This window comes from Balaenoptera borealis (genome assembly GCF_965194805.1).
Source record: "Balaenoptera borealis genome assembly, chromosome: 18".
NCBI classification, from domain to species: domain Eukaryota; kingdom Metazoa; phylum Chordata; class Mammalia; order Artiodactyla; family Balaenopteridae; genus Balaenoptera; species Balaenoptera borealis.
In genome coordinates this window covers 2,393,438-2,411,447 of record NC_138877.1, presented here as the reverse complement: position 1 = coordinate 2,411,447, position 18,010 = coordinate 2,393,438, and the positions used below count along the sequence as shown (strand labels likewise).

General features: G+C 42.8%; 1 protein-coding gene across 2 annotated transcripts in view; it reads left to right on the top strand.

Annotated features, from left to right (window-relative positions):
- The window catches only part of MICU2 (mitochondrial calcium uptake 2), an 88,718-nt gene extending 71,314 nt beyond the window's left edge, over window positions 1-17,404 (top strand). For both annotated transcript variants that reach the window (XM_082364965.1, XM_082364964.1), the window contains 6 exons: window positions 634-699; window positions 5,387-5,484; window positions 9,621-9,792; window positions 14,087-14,195; window positions 14,633-14,790; window positions 16,398-17,404. In XM_082364965.1, coding sequence (XP_082221091.1) covers window positions 634-699; window positions 5,387-5,484; window positions 9,621-9,792; window positions 14,087-14,195; window positions 14,633-14,790; window positions 16,398-16,502 — 708 coding nt within the window. In that variant the 3' untranslated portion in view covers window positions 16,503-17,404. The remainder of the gene's footprint in view (window positions 1-633; window positions 700-5,386; window positions 5,485-9,620; window positions 9,793-14,086; window positions 14,196-14,632; window positions 14,791-16,397) is intronic.
- Window positions 17,405-18,010: the final 606 nt, after the last annotated feature.

The window sequence follows — 18,010 nt, the reverse complement described above, 5'->3', positions numbered from 1 at the left end:
GAAGGTACTATTGACAGTTTATAATTAGTAGAAATGTAGGCCTTTAAATTATTTTAATGCTTTGTAAATGCATAAGGAGAAAAGGGAAGAACATTTATATGATACGAATAGCTTTTTAAGAGCTAGGTACTTGAAATGTGGCCATAAAGCACCAGAGATAGAAAAAGAAGAGATAGAGAAAAAAAGGAAGGGAATAAAAATTCTCTTGAAGAATGAGGGTAATCATGAAGTTTTTATACAATGATGCCTTTAGAATATATATATGTGTGTGTGTGTATGTGTATTTTATATATATATATATATGTACACACACACACACACACACACATATATATATATATATATATATATATATATATATATATATATATATATATAAAGTAAGCCAGCTTTCTTAGGAGAACAAATGATCCAAATCATAATAATGTTAATACTTGCATATCTGTTTTCTCCTTTGATCCTTATATGATCTAAGGGTTAAAAACTAATATCAGGAGTTACAATGCAAAAATAATTTAATATTTAACAAATAACTAGTAAACATTTTATAATAAAAACTTAGCATCTGTTTTTTAGGTTGTTTTTTAAAATCCAGTAGACATGCATCTAAATTCATGTTTGCATTCTTTCTAGCTGCAGAAGATCATAAGTAAACAGGATGACTTGAAGACAACAATAACTAATGAAACAGAATGCCAGGTATGTGCAAATAAACTAAATATTTCCAAGCAGATGTTATTTACAGTAGCTTCTCTATTCTGTTTGCTCAAATAAGTATTCCCAAATAGTTGGGGAAACTAACAGTAACTTAATTTTTCTAAATATTTTAAATAGATTTTCTACATTCACGTGATCCAGACCTCAAAAGACTCACAAGAGGATGTATGTAGGGCAGAACTTTCCTCCCCATGACCCAGGTCCTGGACATTCTTCCAGAGATATTCCATGTGTATATAAGCATGTATGTAAATAAGCAACTAAACATTTCCATGTGTTCTTTTTTTACCATTTTTATACAAGCAGTAGCATACTACACACTGTTCCATACCCTCCCATTTTTTCTTACCACATCCGAATATCTTTCTTTTTCATGGCTCCGTAGTACTTTGCTGTATGGATGGATGTACCTGTTGATGTAACCATTCCTCCTTTGAAAGATATTTAACATGTATCCAGTCTTTTGATATTGCAAATAATGCAGTTAATAATCCTGTAATCATATCACTTTATGTATATGTGAATATATCCAAGGTGTAACTTCCCAGAAATTCACTTGCTGGGTCAAAAGGTATGAACATTTCTAAGGTTGTTGATAAACTTTGATAAATATTGGCAAATATCTTCTGTAGAAAATGAACCAACTTTCATTCCCACCAGTAACATATATCCTTAAATTTTCCATTGATAACCTTTTAATCAATTGTAATTCCACAATTTGCTTTCTGTGAGATTTTCTTAAATTTCCAAATCATTTCATCTTTTAGAGCATGTCTGCTTCAAATTTTGCAAATTATTAAAAGCACAATTTTTTTTTATTTCATTCCCTTTGAGCAGCCCTATGCCGGACTTGTTTCACCTGTGTCCGTGTCCTCTAACGGTGCCCCGTCCCCCGGGTGTGCACCTCCCCTGTGTCCTCAGCTCCCTGCGTGTCCTGTCACACCTCCTGCCCCTCCTTAGGGTAACTGCTTAATCGTCCGTGTCCTCTGGAGCGAGAGCATCCTTCTTCTTTCTGAGGTCACGTGAGGGTAGGGAGCAGGCCACACGACCACCCTTACCTCTGGTGCCAGTTGGAGGTTCAGGGGGCCCCCAGTATCACCTTGGGTCTGATAACTCATTGGAAGGACTCATAGTACTCCCCGAAAGTTGTTAGGTCCGTAGGTACGGTTTATTACAGTGAGAGGATGCACGTTAAAATCAGCCAAGGGGAGAGACTCGTAGGCAGAATCCAGAGGGTCTGGTCATCCTCTCCCAGGGGAGTGTGGAAAGCGCTGACTTTCCCAGCAGTGACTGTGGCAGCACACACGGAGTAGTGCCAGCCAGGGCCTTGGTGTCCAGAGACTGTTGGGGTCAGCCATGGAAACCTGGTTGGCTGTCCTCGTGGCCGACCTCAGACTCTAGCCCTTCCGGAGGTCAAGCTGATACCCCATGGCCCAAAGCCTCCACCCCAAATCTCATTGTTGGACTACCTGTTGTGGCCCAAGGCCCCTAGGTAAACAAAGACACCTTCTCTTAGGGACCACCTCCTAGCAGCCCAGGGCAGAGGCCAGACATCTGGGTAAGGTTAATTCCTTCCTACACAAGTTGTATCTACATAGCCTGCTAAAGCACCAGGCATACCCTGTGTACTCTGTACGTAATTTTTAATGAATGAACAAATGTCTAATCTTATGGATATAACACTTTTTTTTAACTTTTTTTTTTAATAGATTTATTTTATTTATTTATTTTTGGCTGCATTGGGTCTTCGTTGCTGCGCGTGGGCTTTCTCTAGTTGCGGCGAGCGGGGGCTACTCTTCATTGCTGTGTGCGGGCTTCTCATTGCTGTGGCTTCTCATTGCAGAGCACAGGCTCTAGGTGCGTGGGCTTCAGTAGTTGTGGCAGGCGGGCTCAGTAGTTGTGGCTCGCGGGCTTAGTTGCTCCGCGGCATGTGGGATCTTCCCAGACCAGGGCTCGAACCCGTGTCCCCTGCATTGGCAGGTGGATTCTTAACCACTGCGCCACCAGGGAAGCCCCGGATACAACACTTTTAACCATTGACCTGTTCTTGGTCGTTCAGACTGTTTCCAAATCTTTGCTGTTAGAAGACACGATGCAGTAAATAGCTACACGTGTAAATTTAAGATAGAGCTGTAAGAGTCAGGTTGTCAGGTAAAGACATGACTACTTGTAAGGCTTTGACCCATATTGTCTGGCTGCCTCCCACAAAGGTTGTAATAGGTTACAGGCCTGCAGGCAGTCTCTCCAGGGTTGGTATCTTTTTTGTTTTTCTTCTTAATCTGTGTCAGTATGACAGGGGAAAAGGTATCGCAGATTGTTTTTTAAGATAGTAATGTACACCATTCATGTTTCTTATTTTATAAATTTTCTGTTTCTTTTTTTTAACATCTTTATTGGCATATAATTGCTTTACAATGGTGTGTTAGTTTCTGCTTTATAACAAAGTGAATCAGCTATACGTATACATACATCCCCATATCCCCTCCCTCTTGTGTCTCCCTCACACCCAAATCTTCTGTTTCTGTTCTTTGGGAATTTCTTTAGGGTTTTTCTTCATATACTTAAGAATATTAAGCTAGTGTCTGTCAAAATTATTGAAATATTTTTCAGATTTGTTTTTGTTTATGATGTTTTGGTTATAGATGTTTTTATTTTTAATGTAGTCATGTTTAGCTGTCTTTTTATTTATTCAGTTACTTTCATTCTTTAAAATGCCTTCCCCACATCAAAATCAGTTGTTAAATACTAACCTATATTATCCTCTGATTTAGTTGTGGTTTTATTTTCTTACGTATAATTTTTTCATTCATCTGAAATTTGTTTCTTAAGGGCATCCCTAGGGATATTTCATTACTTAACTTTTTTACTATTATAAATGGACTCTTTACCCTAAAGGGAAAAATTATTGCTGTTAAGCAGGAAATTTATTTAATTTTTAATGTTTTTGTACCAGTCTGTCTTACTGAATTTTCTTCTTATTTTTTCTGTTGATTTTCCTGGTGGTTCTAAGTATAAAATTATCTCTCAATAATATTAATCTTAGTTTATTCCTTTATGTATTGGACAAAATTACCCCCCAAAATGTTTAGTAATAGTGTTCTTGGTAGACATCCTGATCGTATTCTAACCTTAACGAGAATACATCCGGTTTTGTGTTTTAGTGTATCTCCTGGGCATTTATATGGGAATTAAGAAAAAACTCCAGGCATGACTTCCTGCCCACACTTGTGTGGAAGTCCAGTTAAAATCCACATTTGTATTTATAGTGGCTATTTTATAAAATGAGTAGACACAAAGTCAAGTCTTTAAGAGTCAGTACTGTGGAAGGCTCTGTGTCAGTCAGCCCCGCTGGGACCACCGCTTCCTCCCCATGAGCCGACCCCGTGGCGGGGGGGTGAGGTGCGGGCAAGCCCGCTGCGGCCCCAGGGCCGTGGCCGGCTGGTTGCTGGATGGGTGGGTGACTTGCCTGCGCTGAGTGTCTGCAGTCTGTCCCCTCCAGAACCTGAGGCTGCGCTCGTCTCTGCCTGGCCTCCCGGGAGCTGCGCCCGTGTCCGCACGGCCGGTGTCGAGCAGAGACTGAGCAGGGAGTCCGCTTGCGGATGCAGCCCTGCTCACGGGCTGGGAGGCTGGGCCCCCGTCCCACCTCAGGCTCTTTTCAGGTCTGTCGCTGCCTTCCCCGGGCCAGCTCTGGTTCTGAGCTGCAGGTGGTCACGTTTGATGCCCTGCCCTGCAGCCCTTGCTGGAGGACTAAACTGTGCTCCCATAAAGGCCCTGGACCACAGCCCCCTCCCCCCTCCAAGGGGCATTCCCCTCTCTGGGCTCCCGATCATCCTTCAGTTGAACAGTGCCCAGAAGGTTCTAAGTCCGGAAGCCGGTCCGCCCTCTGCCTGAGCCCACACGCTGTCTCGGAGCCTCGCCGGTCCCAGCCACCCTCTCGCCCACTACACGCAGGCTTTCATGAGTTCTCACCATGTGACAGCCAGCCCACCTGCTGCTGTGTCCGGGAAGTGGGGGCAGGATTGGGGAGCAGGCCGGACCGTCCAGTGCCTGAATTTCTCTCTCCAGATGCTCTTCTTCAAATTATTTGGTTTACGTTTGTACCCCCATTTGTTGTTTAGTTGCTGCTGATAGTCTTCTTAGCAGTTCTGTTTTATTATTATTTTTGTTTATTTTATTGGAGATTTGAAGGAGGAAGAGTCTATGAATCTGCTTCTCTCATAACCTTGAATGGAATCCTCACCTGGTAACTTTATAATTAGGAAAAGCTGGTGCTTCTCAGATTTCTAGCATTCAACAAAAGGTCCAAGACTTCCCTGCTTTAATTCTCTCAGTCCTACTTTATTAGAAAATGCCTAAGGGTCACATTTTAAAATAACTCATCTCACTATTCTAAGCTCTCTTTCTGGCCTGATCCAAAATGTCGTTCACTGCTGAAGTCCACCTTGGGTCCTTTGAGTATTTTAGCCCTCGTTGTTTTCCTCCTGCTTGAGCCAGGATATAGAATAGTGTTATGCAGAGTAACAGACAGAATGGCTACATCTGTTCTCGCCCTCTTGTTGTTGTTACAAGAATCCTTTGTGGGTATTGTCCTAAGAATTCCAGGCTATAGGATCCATTTTTTGTTCTTGGTTATATAATTACTTGAAATTATTGTATCATTTTTTTATAGGAACCAACAGTGAAAGAACCTGAAATTAACACAACCCTTCAGATACATTTCTTTGGAAAAAGAGGAGAAAGAAAACTTCACTATAAAGAATTTCGAAGGTAAATGCAAATATTTATATTCATTTAGGGAAATTTTATAGGTAAGAGATAAAGAAACAACTGAATACATTTATTTATGTCCCAGAACTGCAGGCCATAAAACCAGATACAGTATCTCTGAGAGGAAAAACCTATGAAATGTAAACTAAAGTTACTATGCTCAAAAATACCTCTAACCTATTATGAAAAGTAGTATTCATTTTACAGACTACAATAATTATTCTTAGTAACTTACTGTTTGCAGCTAGAAGAGAGAGATGCCCCTCGTATCAGTTAGTTCTTAATTCACGACAAACCAGCCCAACTTAAAACAGTGGCCATTCGTTATTGCCACGAGTCTTTGGGTCAGCTGGGTGCTTCTTCAGCGGGGGCCAGAATCAGGCCTTCTAGACTGGACAGGCCCCTGCTGTTGCCGTCTGCTGATGGTTGGCTGGAGCTGGAGCTGGGGCCGGCTCTGCTGAGACGGCACAGCCGGGACAGCCCAGCTCTGCCCCCGCCCCCAGCCCAGGGGTCGGCAGCCCTTCTTTGTAAAGGGCCAGGCAGTGAGTACGGTCTCTGTCCTGGCTGCGCAGCTCAGCCGTCACAGCGTGAAAGCGGCTGTGAACAGTGCGGGCGTGTGGATGCGTTGGCATGTGGTGGGCGTGTCTGTGGTCCAGTCCAGCTTGCAGACCTCGCCGCGCTCACGTCTTCATCTGCAGGGAGGGAATCGCACTTACAGTCTGTGGCATTGTAAGCACCGCAGGGTCGTGTCCTGTTTACCTCCTCCCCGGCAAGAACAACTCCATGCGGAACCAGACCCTGTGCTCGCGGGCCTCCCCGCTAACCAGAGTCTTAGAACAAATACCAGAAAGCAGCTCAGAATGGTGGAAAAGCACCGATTTGGGAGGAAGGAGACGCCTCTTGTCAACTCAGTGCCGCTAACTAAAGACTGCCTGAGTGCATTCCACGTGCTGCTGTGTGCCGGGCTGTGCCTCAGACGCAGGGCTGGTCCCTCCTGGGAACCATCCAGTAAACGTGCAGAGAACATTTGAGCGCATTCGGTCAGTGCTGTCACAGGTGGGCAGGGCTTTGGGCGGCACAGAAGGTCGCCTCTGGAGTGGGAGGTCAGGAAGCTTTCTGGAGGAAACAGCCCTGCGCCGACCTTGACAGATGAGCAGGAATCAGCCAGGGAGAGAGGGTCGGGGAGGGAGGCGCGGAGAACAGCACGAGGAAGGACACGCGGGAGAACGTATGGCTCGTCCAGGAATCAGAGAGGGCAGGCATGGTAGAGAAATAAACAGGCGTAAGGGGTGGGCCGAGGTGAGGGTGGAGGCCCGGGAGGCGTACGCGTCCTGTGCGAGGGCTCACGTGCCAGAAGGTCCAGCCTGAGTTACGCCGTGAGGGAGGCCCCGCAGGGGGCCCGCGCTGGGTGCCTGGTCAGATGGGCGTCACTCTGGCGGGATGGTGGGCAACGACAAGGGGGATCCGATGCGACACGAGGCCGCTGGGCTACTGCAGATGAGGAGTGACAGGAGCCCTGAACCAGTGCGGTGGCGATAAAGACTTTGGACTGGGAGTTTTCAAGACACATTTAGGAGATAAAATTGTAGGGATTAGTGATTGTTTAAAGTTGCTTCTAACTTTAATGTTCCTTAAAGGGAATAATTTCATTTAGAGTTCTTACTTTAAAGTTTTTCTTAAAGTTTCTGTAATTAATGGGCCCTGTGAAATTTGTAATACCATTATGCAATTTAAAAAAAGATCCAATTAACAAAGAATGCTTTAAATGCAGATTTTCAGGGACTTGTCTCTTGGATGGAGCAGGCCGCCCCTCAAGTTAGCGTTACTGGGCTAGAATTCGGCAATCATAACATGTGTCTAACATTTTGCGTAAGTTGTAAAGTAACAGAAAATAGCTTCCATATATTATATTATATTATGAATATATAATATAATATAAAATTATATATATAATTTTTAACTGGTCACCATTATAGTGGCCAAATTAACCACTGAAATTGCACAGGAAGTTCTTTCAGTATGTGTTATGTGGAGCTTATAGTTCTGTTTTTATGGGAGTATAACGTATAATCCTTCCTTATAAAAAGATGTTTGCCTTTTCTCTTCTGACCTTTGTCTTAGCATGCTCTTTACAGCTTGTCTGATAAAGGATATTGTTCTATAAAGTACAGCTTATAAGTCTCAAGGAAAGGCAGGGAAGGCGGCACAGAGTTGGTGTGTCGCACCAGACAAACAGGCACCGGCACAGAGCGGGAGACACCATCGCCGGCTGCCTGGTTTGTCACCGGCACAGAGCGGGAGACACCATCGCCGGCTGCTGGGGTAGTCTGAGCATCAGTAGTTTTTCCCCTGAACTATACAGATGCTGATAACGAACTGAATTTTCACAATTAAAGTACCTGTTGATTTCATAACAATGAATAGACACCAGAATTCCAGGAGATAGAACTTAAATTATACTTTAGCTTTTACTGAAATGGCTAAGTGGTATTTCAGCTGGAGAATCTGACTAGCTGTAGAAGTAAAAAAAAAAAACAAAAAAAAAAACAAAAAAACCCAAACAAGCCACCAGTTTATCCACATGTTCCCTCAGTCACTGGTAAGTTTCTCTTGACACCAGATGGCATCTACTAAGTCCGTCTGTCCCTCTGGTCACCTGGGGGGACTACTTCCTTGAAAGCCCACCCAATGCCCCCAACCACCTAGCAGGCAACTGCAGGACCACTTCTTTCAGAAACTCTGTGACTGCTCGAAACTTAAGACAAACCTGGCTCTGAATTTCACCTCTCCAATGTCTAGTTACATGATCTATTATAATAGTTATACCTGCATCTCCTATAAGCTTGTGAACAGCCTCACGGAGTGGGTCTCACCATCACCATCTCACTGGTGAAGGAACAGACCCGACACTCAGGTCCAATCGCTTGTCCATCAAATCACACTTAGCAAACTGTCAAGTTCCACACTGGAACCCAGGTTTGTCTAAATCATAAATATGTGTTTTTTTCAAAATATAATATTGTTTCTCTAAATGAGAAAACTAATATCTCTAGGCAAATACCATAGTTAGCTACCACAACACTAACTCTTGATTGGTAAACTTGCAAATTAGTAGTAAATACTCTACAAGACACCGTGGCCTAAAAAACCCAGATAAGCAAAACAGATTTTTCCCGTTGTTTCCAATTATGACACTGTCTTCCAATTAAGACACTAATTTATAAACTATTTAATTTGTTCAGGATGCATTTGGTGGCCTTTTGTACTGTAAATTATTCAATTCAGGTATTTATGTCCAGTATCACGTCCCAGACTTTCATGTCATGACAAGACGTATAATTTGAGACAAGATTTTATCATTAAGCATATTTAATGTTCTTCAAAAGTAGTATAATTAGTTAAGATGGAAGAGCTTAAACCAGACAATGGATAGTTTAACAACAATTAAGTTTATAATATTTCAGCCTCAGGTAGAGCCCAAAGAAAAAGAAAAAGGAAAGGGACAGTTAGTAATGTTTTTATACCATATTTTCTACTTCCCTTATCACTGTACACTCATTTGCAAGTAAAACACCCTTTTAACAATCCTTATAAGAATCAATTGATGCCATCACAGTACCCAGTACAGTAAAACTCAGTAAAACGGAGGACAAAGCGTATCAGTAAAAGAGTTAGTTGATCAGCCCAAACTTGAAATGCTTCAAATTTTAGATAACATTCTGCTTTGACCCAAAGACACACGGCATTGATGAATAAATTCATGTATCCAGTACTTTCAGAAAATGTTGTAGGAAACCGATTCTTACCTATCACCTAGGTAGAAGCCTGAAATCAAACTCCCCCTTCACACTTTTAAGGTCTGCGGAATAAATGCAGGCTCTAAAGCAAGTAAATTTTTCACAGTGACAGTACTTCTCCCATTGAACGAGAATATCCCTCTTTTGATCCCCATGTATATTTCTGTTAAATTGTGACATGACATGTCGGACAGATCTTTCAACACGTGGAAGGTACGTAAGGGGATCTGCAACGTACTGAACCTCACGGAGGTGCTGCGTGAGGTGCCTGCAGCCCACTTACAGCACTAAAGGCGAAGGCATGCGCCCCTGACATCCATCTCGTGCTTTAACATGTAGATTTATGGAGAACTTACAGACCGAGGTCCAAGAAATGGAGTTCCTTCAGTTCTCTAAAGGTTTGAGTTTCATGAGAAAAGAAGACTTCGCAGAATGGCTCCTTTTTTTCACCAACACTGAAAATAAAGACGTTTATTGGAAAAATGTGAGCGAGAAGCTGTCGGCAGGAGAGGTTGGTGCACCTTTTTATTATGCTCATGATGAAAATGAAACAGCAAGTTAGACGTGTTTATATAATTCAATAAAGTAACTTCCAAATTAATCAGGACTAACCTACTCTCTGTTATATTGTGTGATGCATGAAATGATGATTGCCGAACTGTTAATAATGATTAATGGACAGTGGTGAGATTTTGAGTGATTTTTTACTTTATTCCAAAACAATTTTTTTTGAAATAGGCGTGTGTTTTTTTTCTTTGTTTTTTAATTTCCCTCATTATGTGTCCCATTACCCCAAATTAAAACCCAGACCTCGGGACTTCCCTGGTGGCGCAGTGGTTAAGAATCCGCCTGCCAATGCAGGGGACATGGGTTCGAGCCCTGGTCCGGGAAGGTCCCACATGCTGCGGAGCAACTAAGCCCGCGCACCACAACTACTGAGCCCACGTGCCACAACTACTGAAGCCCGCTCGCCTGGAGCCCGTGCTCCACAACAAGAGAAGCCACCACAATGAGAAGCCCGCACTCCACAACAAAGAGTAGCCCCCGCTCACCACAACTAGAGAAAGCCTGCGCAGCAATGAAGACCCAACGCAGCCATAAATAAATAAATAAATAAATAAATTTATTTTTTTTAAAAACCCAGACCTTATTTTACCTCTTAGTGGGCATGTGTTTTTATATAATTTTTTTAAAGCTATCTCTATAATGAGGAAAAAGATAATAAAATGTAATGAAGATCTCATTTATAATTGCAATAGAGATATATAACAATTAGAAATAAATTTAACAAGAAATATATAGAAAAAACTTGAAAGCCTTGACGGATAGAAAAGAAAACTTACCTAACTGTAGAGACATCCCCTGGTGTTGACTAGAATGTCTTAGTATTATAAACATAGCAGTTGTCCCTTAAATCAGCCTGTAAATGTAATGTTGTACAGTCTGAACAGCCTAGGTTTGCTGCAGTTTCACATTAGCCCTGGAAGCCCAAGGCTGACACCAGAGAGCTTCCTTCTCAGTCATGCTGCACATCCCTTGTGGGCTGGTGGGAGACCCTGCCCACGCAGCTGCTGGGGGACCCACACTCTCCGAGGCTCCGCCCCTTTGGAGCTCCCCCATCTGCTAGAAACACCAGCCTCAGAGGCAGGAAAAGAAAGGAGTGAGTCACATTCCAGCAATTAAATCTTTAGGCCTGGAAGCATCACACCCGGCCACTGGCCGGACTGATCGCATGACCACACGTTACTGCAAGGAAGCCAAGCAGCGTGGTCCTGACGTGTGCAGGTCTCAGGAGAGCACCAGATACTGGTGACCACCAACAGGCACCCACAAAAAGGCCTTGGGTTCTTGAGAGGGAGCCGGACAAGCCACAAGTCTGTGTGAGACTGCTGATGAGGGGGCAGGGGGTACATGGAGATCTCTGCACCTTCCCCGTACTTTTGCTGTGAACCTAAAACTGCTCTAAAAAAATGAGATCTTTAAAAAAAAGAAAGCTGAGATATTAAAATGCGTCACCAAACATTGGAACTAAAACAGTGTTACTGACAATGAATTTGACAAATCAGTTGAATGGAATATTAAGTCAGAAATAGATTACAAATACAGAAATTGAGTATGTGTAACCTCAGATTGCAAGTTGGTTGGGTAAAAGAAGAACTATGAGTAAATGGCACTGGGGTAGCAATTCACTGGCCCTCTGAGGGAGAAAATGAAGGTAACCTCTACCTCACTCATTACTCTAAAATAAATTCTAGATGGATCAAAGAATTGAATGTTAAAGAGAAAACTGAAACTGAGTATAGAAGAAAACTTGTAAACAATGTCTTAGAGTGAGGTATATATACTAAGAGAAAACCTAGAAGCTTTCAATGAAATTGATTAAATTACTACCTAAAATGTAGACATCTGTTGCCTCCCTCATCCCCCCAAAATTATAATCAAAGTCAAAAGAAAAAAATTAACAAAATGGGGGGAAATACTGGCATCACATGTAATAGACCGATTTCTTTAACTTATAATGAGATCTTAAAAAATCAAGAACGTTGAAGGGTCTGACATTCTACCCTACCTAATATAGAAGATGGGATCTCAGATATCAATGCGTTAATTACTAAAGTGTCTGAGATTTTGTCATTTGCAAGTTAGCCTGTGCCACTTGACGGGTGCCGGCAGAAGACACAAGCCCGTTGGCTCAGAGCCAGAGAAGCTTATCGTTTGCAGCTTAGAGGCAGCTTAAGCACCACGTCTGCGTCCGCCCCCTGCCCCCAAGGCTCACGAAGTGGGTTCACACTGCAGCCAAGGAGCCTGGGTCTTTCATGACGGACAGTAGGCAAGGCTGCCCTCTGCTCCGAGGGAGATGCCGTCTCTGTTCAAGGCTGTTCTCTCTACAGACGTCCTGCAAAGGCCGTCTGGAGCGGAAGGGTGGCTGGGCCACTGTTCACAAGATGCGCAGAAACGCCAGAGACCCTGGAGAGTTGCCTCCTAGTAACAGGTCACCCGCCAGCCCCTCAAGCCCCGGAGCAGAAATCCACAGATGACGGATGCGCATAGAAGTGCAGAGTGCTTACCTTCACTCACAATTACAGACATGCAGGTTGCAGCATTGACGACAAACCATTTCTCACCAGCAGTGAAGCCAAAATCAGAAAGGTGGCCCCGGTGCCTGCTTTGAGACCACGACGTAGAGAAACAGCCACCCTCCGACGTGTGCTGCTGAGAGAGTACGGCGGGCAGGAGACGTGGAGGGGGCGCCCACCGCGGACAACAGGCGCCTGTGCGTGTTTGGCACGAGGAGCGCGTCTCTGGAAGGACACACGAGGGGTGTGTCACAGGGGTGACAGAGGAAAGGAGGCTTTTCGTTTTTTACTTACTGAATTGTTGGATTTTTTTTTTTTACCATGTATGCATATTATCTCTTCAAAAAATTAAATTTAAAAAATAAAAATCCGGGCTTCCCTGGTGGCGCAGTGGTTGAGAATCTGCCTGCCAATGCAGGGCACACGGGTTCGAGCCCTGGTCTGGGAGGATCCCACATGCCGCGGAGCGACTGGGCCCGTGAGCCACGATTGCTGAGCCTGCGCATCTGGAGCCTGTGCTCCACAACAAGAGAGGCCGCGATGGTGAGAGGCCTGCGCACCGCGATGAAGAGTGGCCCCCGCTTGCCGCAACTGGAGAAAGCCCTCGCACAGAAACGAAGACCCAACACAGCCAAAAATAAAATAAAAATAAAATAAAACTAAAAAAAAATTAAGCAGTTCCATTAAAAACAAAGTATTTAAAAAAATAAAAAATAAAAAAAATAAAAATCCGACAAATTCACAAAATCTGAAAGCAGTGAAACTTGAATCAGCCTCACATGTGCAGAGGGCATGGTCCCGAAGATCTCCACAAAGAGAAAGTTTTTCATGCAGGGAAGAATCTACTTTCAAAATAAGAATTTTCGTACTTTTCTTTTTTTTTTTCAGTGGAAAAACTAGGTTCTTTAACTTATTTCTTGTTTAAGTGCATAGGTTTTAAAATCAGATGGGCCAAGGGTCAAGGCCTGACCATTGTGTTCAGTAGCCTTAGAGGATGAACGTCTCCCCGAGAGGCCCCTGGCGGCTTAGCGAGGCCCCGACTGTGCCCAGAGGAGAGGGCAGGTCCCTCTCACCCCAGAGCCCCGAGCTCCCCGGGCGGAAGAGCAAGGAGGCGGCCGCGCGACAGGACGCATTCGCCTCCTCTGGCTGCCACAGACCGGGGGCTTAACAGCAGTTCGAGGCGGTTGGGTGTCAGCGTGGTCAGTGTCTGGTTTGCCGCAGACGCAGCCTTTTCCCCGCTCACACTCAGACCAGAGGCCCTGCTGTCTCTCCCTCTTCCCATCAGGACCCCAGCCCTCTCAGAACAGGGCCCACCCCTGAGACCTCGCTCAGCCCTAATGACCCCTGTCAAGGCTCCCTCCACGCACGGCCACGCTGGGGGCTAAGGCTTCATGTAGGACCTTTGAGGAGGTACAGCGGGGCTGTAACACACGCCCCCAGCCCCACGCTCGCAGCCCCGGGGCCCCCAGCCGTGCGTTCCCGCTCACACAGTGCTCAGTCTGCACGGTCACACCCAGGGGCCCTGCACTTAACCTCTTGGGGTTCCTCCTAATCTCTAGAATCTATAGTTGTATTGTTATTCTGCATCTCAGATTTTTCAATAGACTTGCTTAGAAAGATGGAAGTGCACAGGCTTTATGACAGAAAAGAGGACTCACGGGTGTATTCATAAAATTATTTAATGTGTTTACAAGATTGTAATAAAAACTCACTTTGTTATTTTATTAGAGCATTAGTTTGGATGAGTTCAAGTCATTTTGTCACTTTGCAACCCACTTGGAAGACTTTGCTATTGCCATGCAGATGTTTAGTTTAGCTCATCGCCCCGTCAGACTAGGTAAGTTATATGAATCACTTAATTTTTATCATCTGTAAACAGTATCACTCTGTTCTTCACCTGGATGATACCAATCAAGGGACCACTTACCAGAAAAAACAGTTGATTGGCCTTTCAATGAATTCAATGTGGGTATTCCAGATTTACAACAATTTGTTTAACAATTTATTAACAATTACTTTTTTGCTTTTACTTTACCTTTCCCCTGAGAAGTAGAAGGAAATATTTAAATATCTGTGTTCAAAACTCTGGTTACATTAAAATAGCCTGCGGACATTTCTCAGCGAAGTTTATCATTTGAACACATTCTTGATGAGTATTTTTGTTCTTGTTTTACTTCCCAAATGATAAATATACAGATTTGTGTTTACTTCTCAAACAATAAACACTTTTAGACTATTTTACATTGTTGATGAGTTTATATTTTCTCCTTTTAGCGGAGTTTAAGAGAGCTGTGAAGGTAGCAACAGGACAAGAACTCTCCAACAATATTTTGGACGCCGTCTTCAAGATCTTTGATGTGGATGGTGATGAGTGTCTCAGTCATGAAGAGTTTCTTGGGGTGTTAAAAAACAGGATGCATCGAGGTTTATGGGTAACAGATTTTGAGTTTTTAAATAGTTACATGTTTATATGTAGTTAAATGAATGGAAGTAAACCTAGAATTTGAGCAAATGTATAGTCTTAAATGGAGTTTTCATCATTTTTGCAGAGATTATAAGCTATAGTTACAACACTGAAGTATCTCCTACAGATGGGATCCCCCATTTTTCTTTGCTTCTTTTTAAAATAGTCTGAATCAGGAAGCACTACTCAGAAGTCATAGCCTAGAATTTTACTTTGGGCTTTGCAGTTAGACACCTAGACTCAAACCCCAGCCCTGTCACGTATTAACTGCCAAATCTTGCAAAGCCACTTAATTTTTCTGAGCCTCAGATTCCTCATCTGTAACGGTGAGAAACTAACAGAATCTACCAGAAAGAATTATTATGAGAGTTAAGCATAAAATATTTAATGTAGTGGCTGAGACACTTGAAGTAAATGTTAGCTCTTATCATTATTCACTCAAATTCACATATTGGTCTATAACTGAGGGACAAATCAAACTCAAAATTTTGTTTAGCTTAGAATCTGCTAGAAATACTCATGAAAGCCGTCCGCAGGTTGAAAACAAGGTTCCAGGAGATGATAAGTAGGTAATGAGTCCAGAAGAAAGGCAGGAGGGAGAACAGGAGAGAGACTGTGGTGGGTTCATGTAAACAGAGCTGTTCATTTACAGGTTAGGAGAGCACATTCATTTTCCTGCTGCAGACATTATTTACAGAAAATGAACAAATATGATTTCCACCAGCAGACGTGATTTACAAGCTTGTGGTTATCCGGCACCTCATAGTTAATGATCATATTCCTGGAAATTAAACCAGCCTTTCTAGTTAACAGTTTCACATATCCGGCAGCCTCTTTGCCGTTTCTCAAAAACATATTAAAGAGAAGAGCTTCAAATCAATGATAGGAAAAGGACATAAATATAATCTGAAATCGACTTTTGCTTCCACTTGGTGGATTTCCAGCAATGCTGTGCATGTGGTCACCAGGAGCCAAATGTTTTCTAACCTTTGCTTTCTCCTTTAACTGAGAGAAATAATAGCCACACAGTACTTGTGTGAATTATATTATATATCACTATATTATTGGGTTGGCCAAAGAGTTCATTCGTGTTTCCCCAGACGAACTCTTTGACCAGCCCACTGTTTCTTCTTAAGGCTTCTCATCAAGTATATTGTGACTTATGGTTTCTTTCTTTTTAATTTTAGCCAAGGTTAGGTCAAAGTTTTAGGCTTATAATTTTTGTTCCACATCGCTAACTGAAGTTCACCAGAAAACCAGAAACATTATAAAATATTATAAAAGGAAAACATTATGAAATAATTACATTTTAAAACCAACAAATGAAAGAAAGCCACACGAAGTCTTTGTTACCTTGTTGGGGAGGAGCCTCCATTCTCTCGGTACCCTGGGGGACCGGTACTCACGTTCACTTCTCATCCTTTACCTTGAGTTTACAGTCTCCTGCAGTCACCGTCACAGCGTCATCACCTCCAGCCCTTTCTGGAGGAACGTGGGGCTTGTGCAGCGACAAGCGCGTGTGAACCGGGTTTAACTCGCAGACCGTGACCCTTAGTTTTCATTTTTGGTTAACAGGTGCCGCAACAGCTCAGTATACAAGAATACTGGAAATGTGTGAAAAAAGAAAGCATTAAAGGAGTGAAAGAAGTCTGGAAACAAGCAGGAAGAGGTCTTTTATAGAAAAACAATGTGGGAATTATGTTGCTCCAAGTGTCGGAACTTAGGATGTCTTAAAGTACTAGATGGTTATCTTCTTAAGTCTTCATTGATTTCCTTTGTAATATAAAGGTGCCTTGTATTTGCTTTCTGATTCAATAATTTCTTCGTAAGATTTCATTACAGAACTTCGTAAAAAGAAAGTATTCTTTTACGAAAACAGACAGTGGACTCTGTCCAAAGCCTAGGATTGAAGTAACACTTTGACTTTGGTAAGATGGGAAACCTGGTCATTCACCGGTGTCAACACAGCAGCACAGCACGTTCTCTGGAGCAGTCAACAGGTGCGCGGGATGAGTCACTGACGTGAGGCCAGGATCAATTCTGCAGTCCTGGTGCTCCTAGTAGGGCAAGTTAAGTTAAAACATTTCAGGTTTTCTTATCTGTACCTTACATCTCATAGACCTCTTGTACATTTTATTTCAGTGAGCTGTATGTTAGTTGTCTTTAAAATAATATGTAAATTTCAGTATTCTGGAGTATTCTGGAAACAGAATAAAGTATAAAGATAAAAAAATTACTGAGGTGCATTTTGTTTTATATGTACTGTTTAAAACTACATTTTGGGGGGCTTCCCTGGTGGCACAGTGGTTAAGAATCCGCCTGCCAATGCAGGAGACACAGGTTTGAGCCCTGGTCCGGGAAGATCCCACATGCTGCGGAGCAACTAAGCCCGTGTGCCACAACTACTGAGCCTGCGCTCTAGAGCCCGTGAGCCACAACTGCTGAGCCCGCGTGCCACAACTACTGAAGCCCGGGCGCCTAGAGCCCGTGCTCCGCAACAAGAGAAGCCACTGCAATGAGAAGCCTGTGCACCGCAGCAAAGATCCATTGCGGCCAAAAATAAATAAATAAAACAAATAATTTTTAAAAAATAGTGTGATCGGGAGAAGCTTGATCACATGATGAGGGTCTCTTGGGATATAGTGGTTTATGGGTGCATCTTTAAAATGGTACTAGAAATTAATTGGCATTAAATATAAGATGGCATATTTTAAATATGGCAAATAATTATTTTTTAATATGCTTCTCAAGAATAGGGCAAATATTTAAAACGTGTTCCACTCTCTGGATAAACAGCTGATTCCAAGACAGGTGCAGGCAAGCCTTGGAAACATTATGCTAAGTAAAATAAGCCAGACACAAAAGGACTAGTATGATTCCACTTACGTAGGTCCCTAGAATAGGCAACTTCATAGAGACAGAAAGTGGCCTAGAGGTGGCCAGGGGCTGGGAAGGACGGGGGATGGGGGATTGCTGCTTAATGGTTACAGAATTTTGGTTTAAGGTGATGGGAAATTATGGAAATGCATAATGGTGATGTTTGCACATTTAATTAATGCCACTGAATTGTGCACTTAAAATGGTTAAAATGGCAGTCTTTATGTTTTGTGTGTATATACATATATGTATCCTTTTTAACGTAATTTTTTAAAATAAGTATTGTAATACACAAATAGATGCTGAATTGT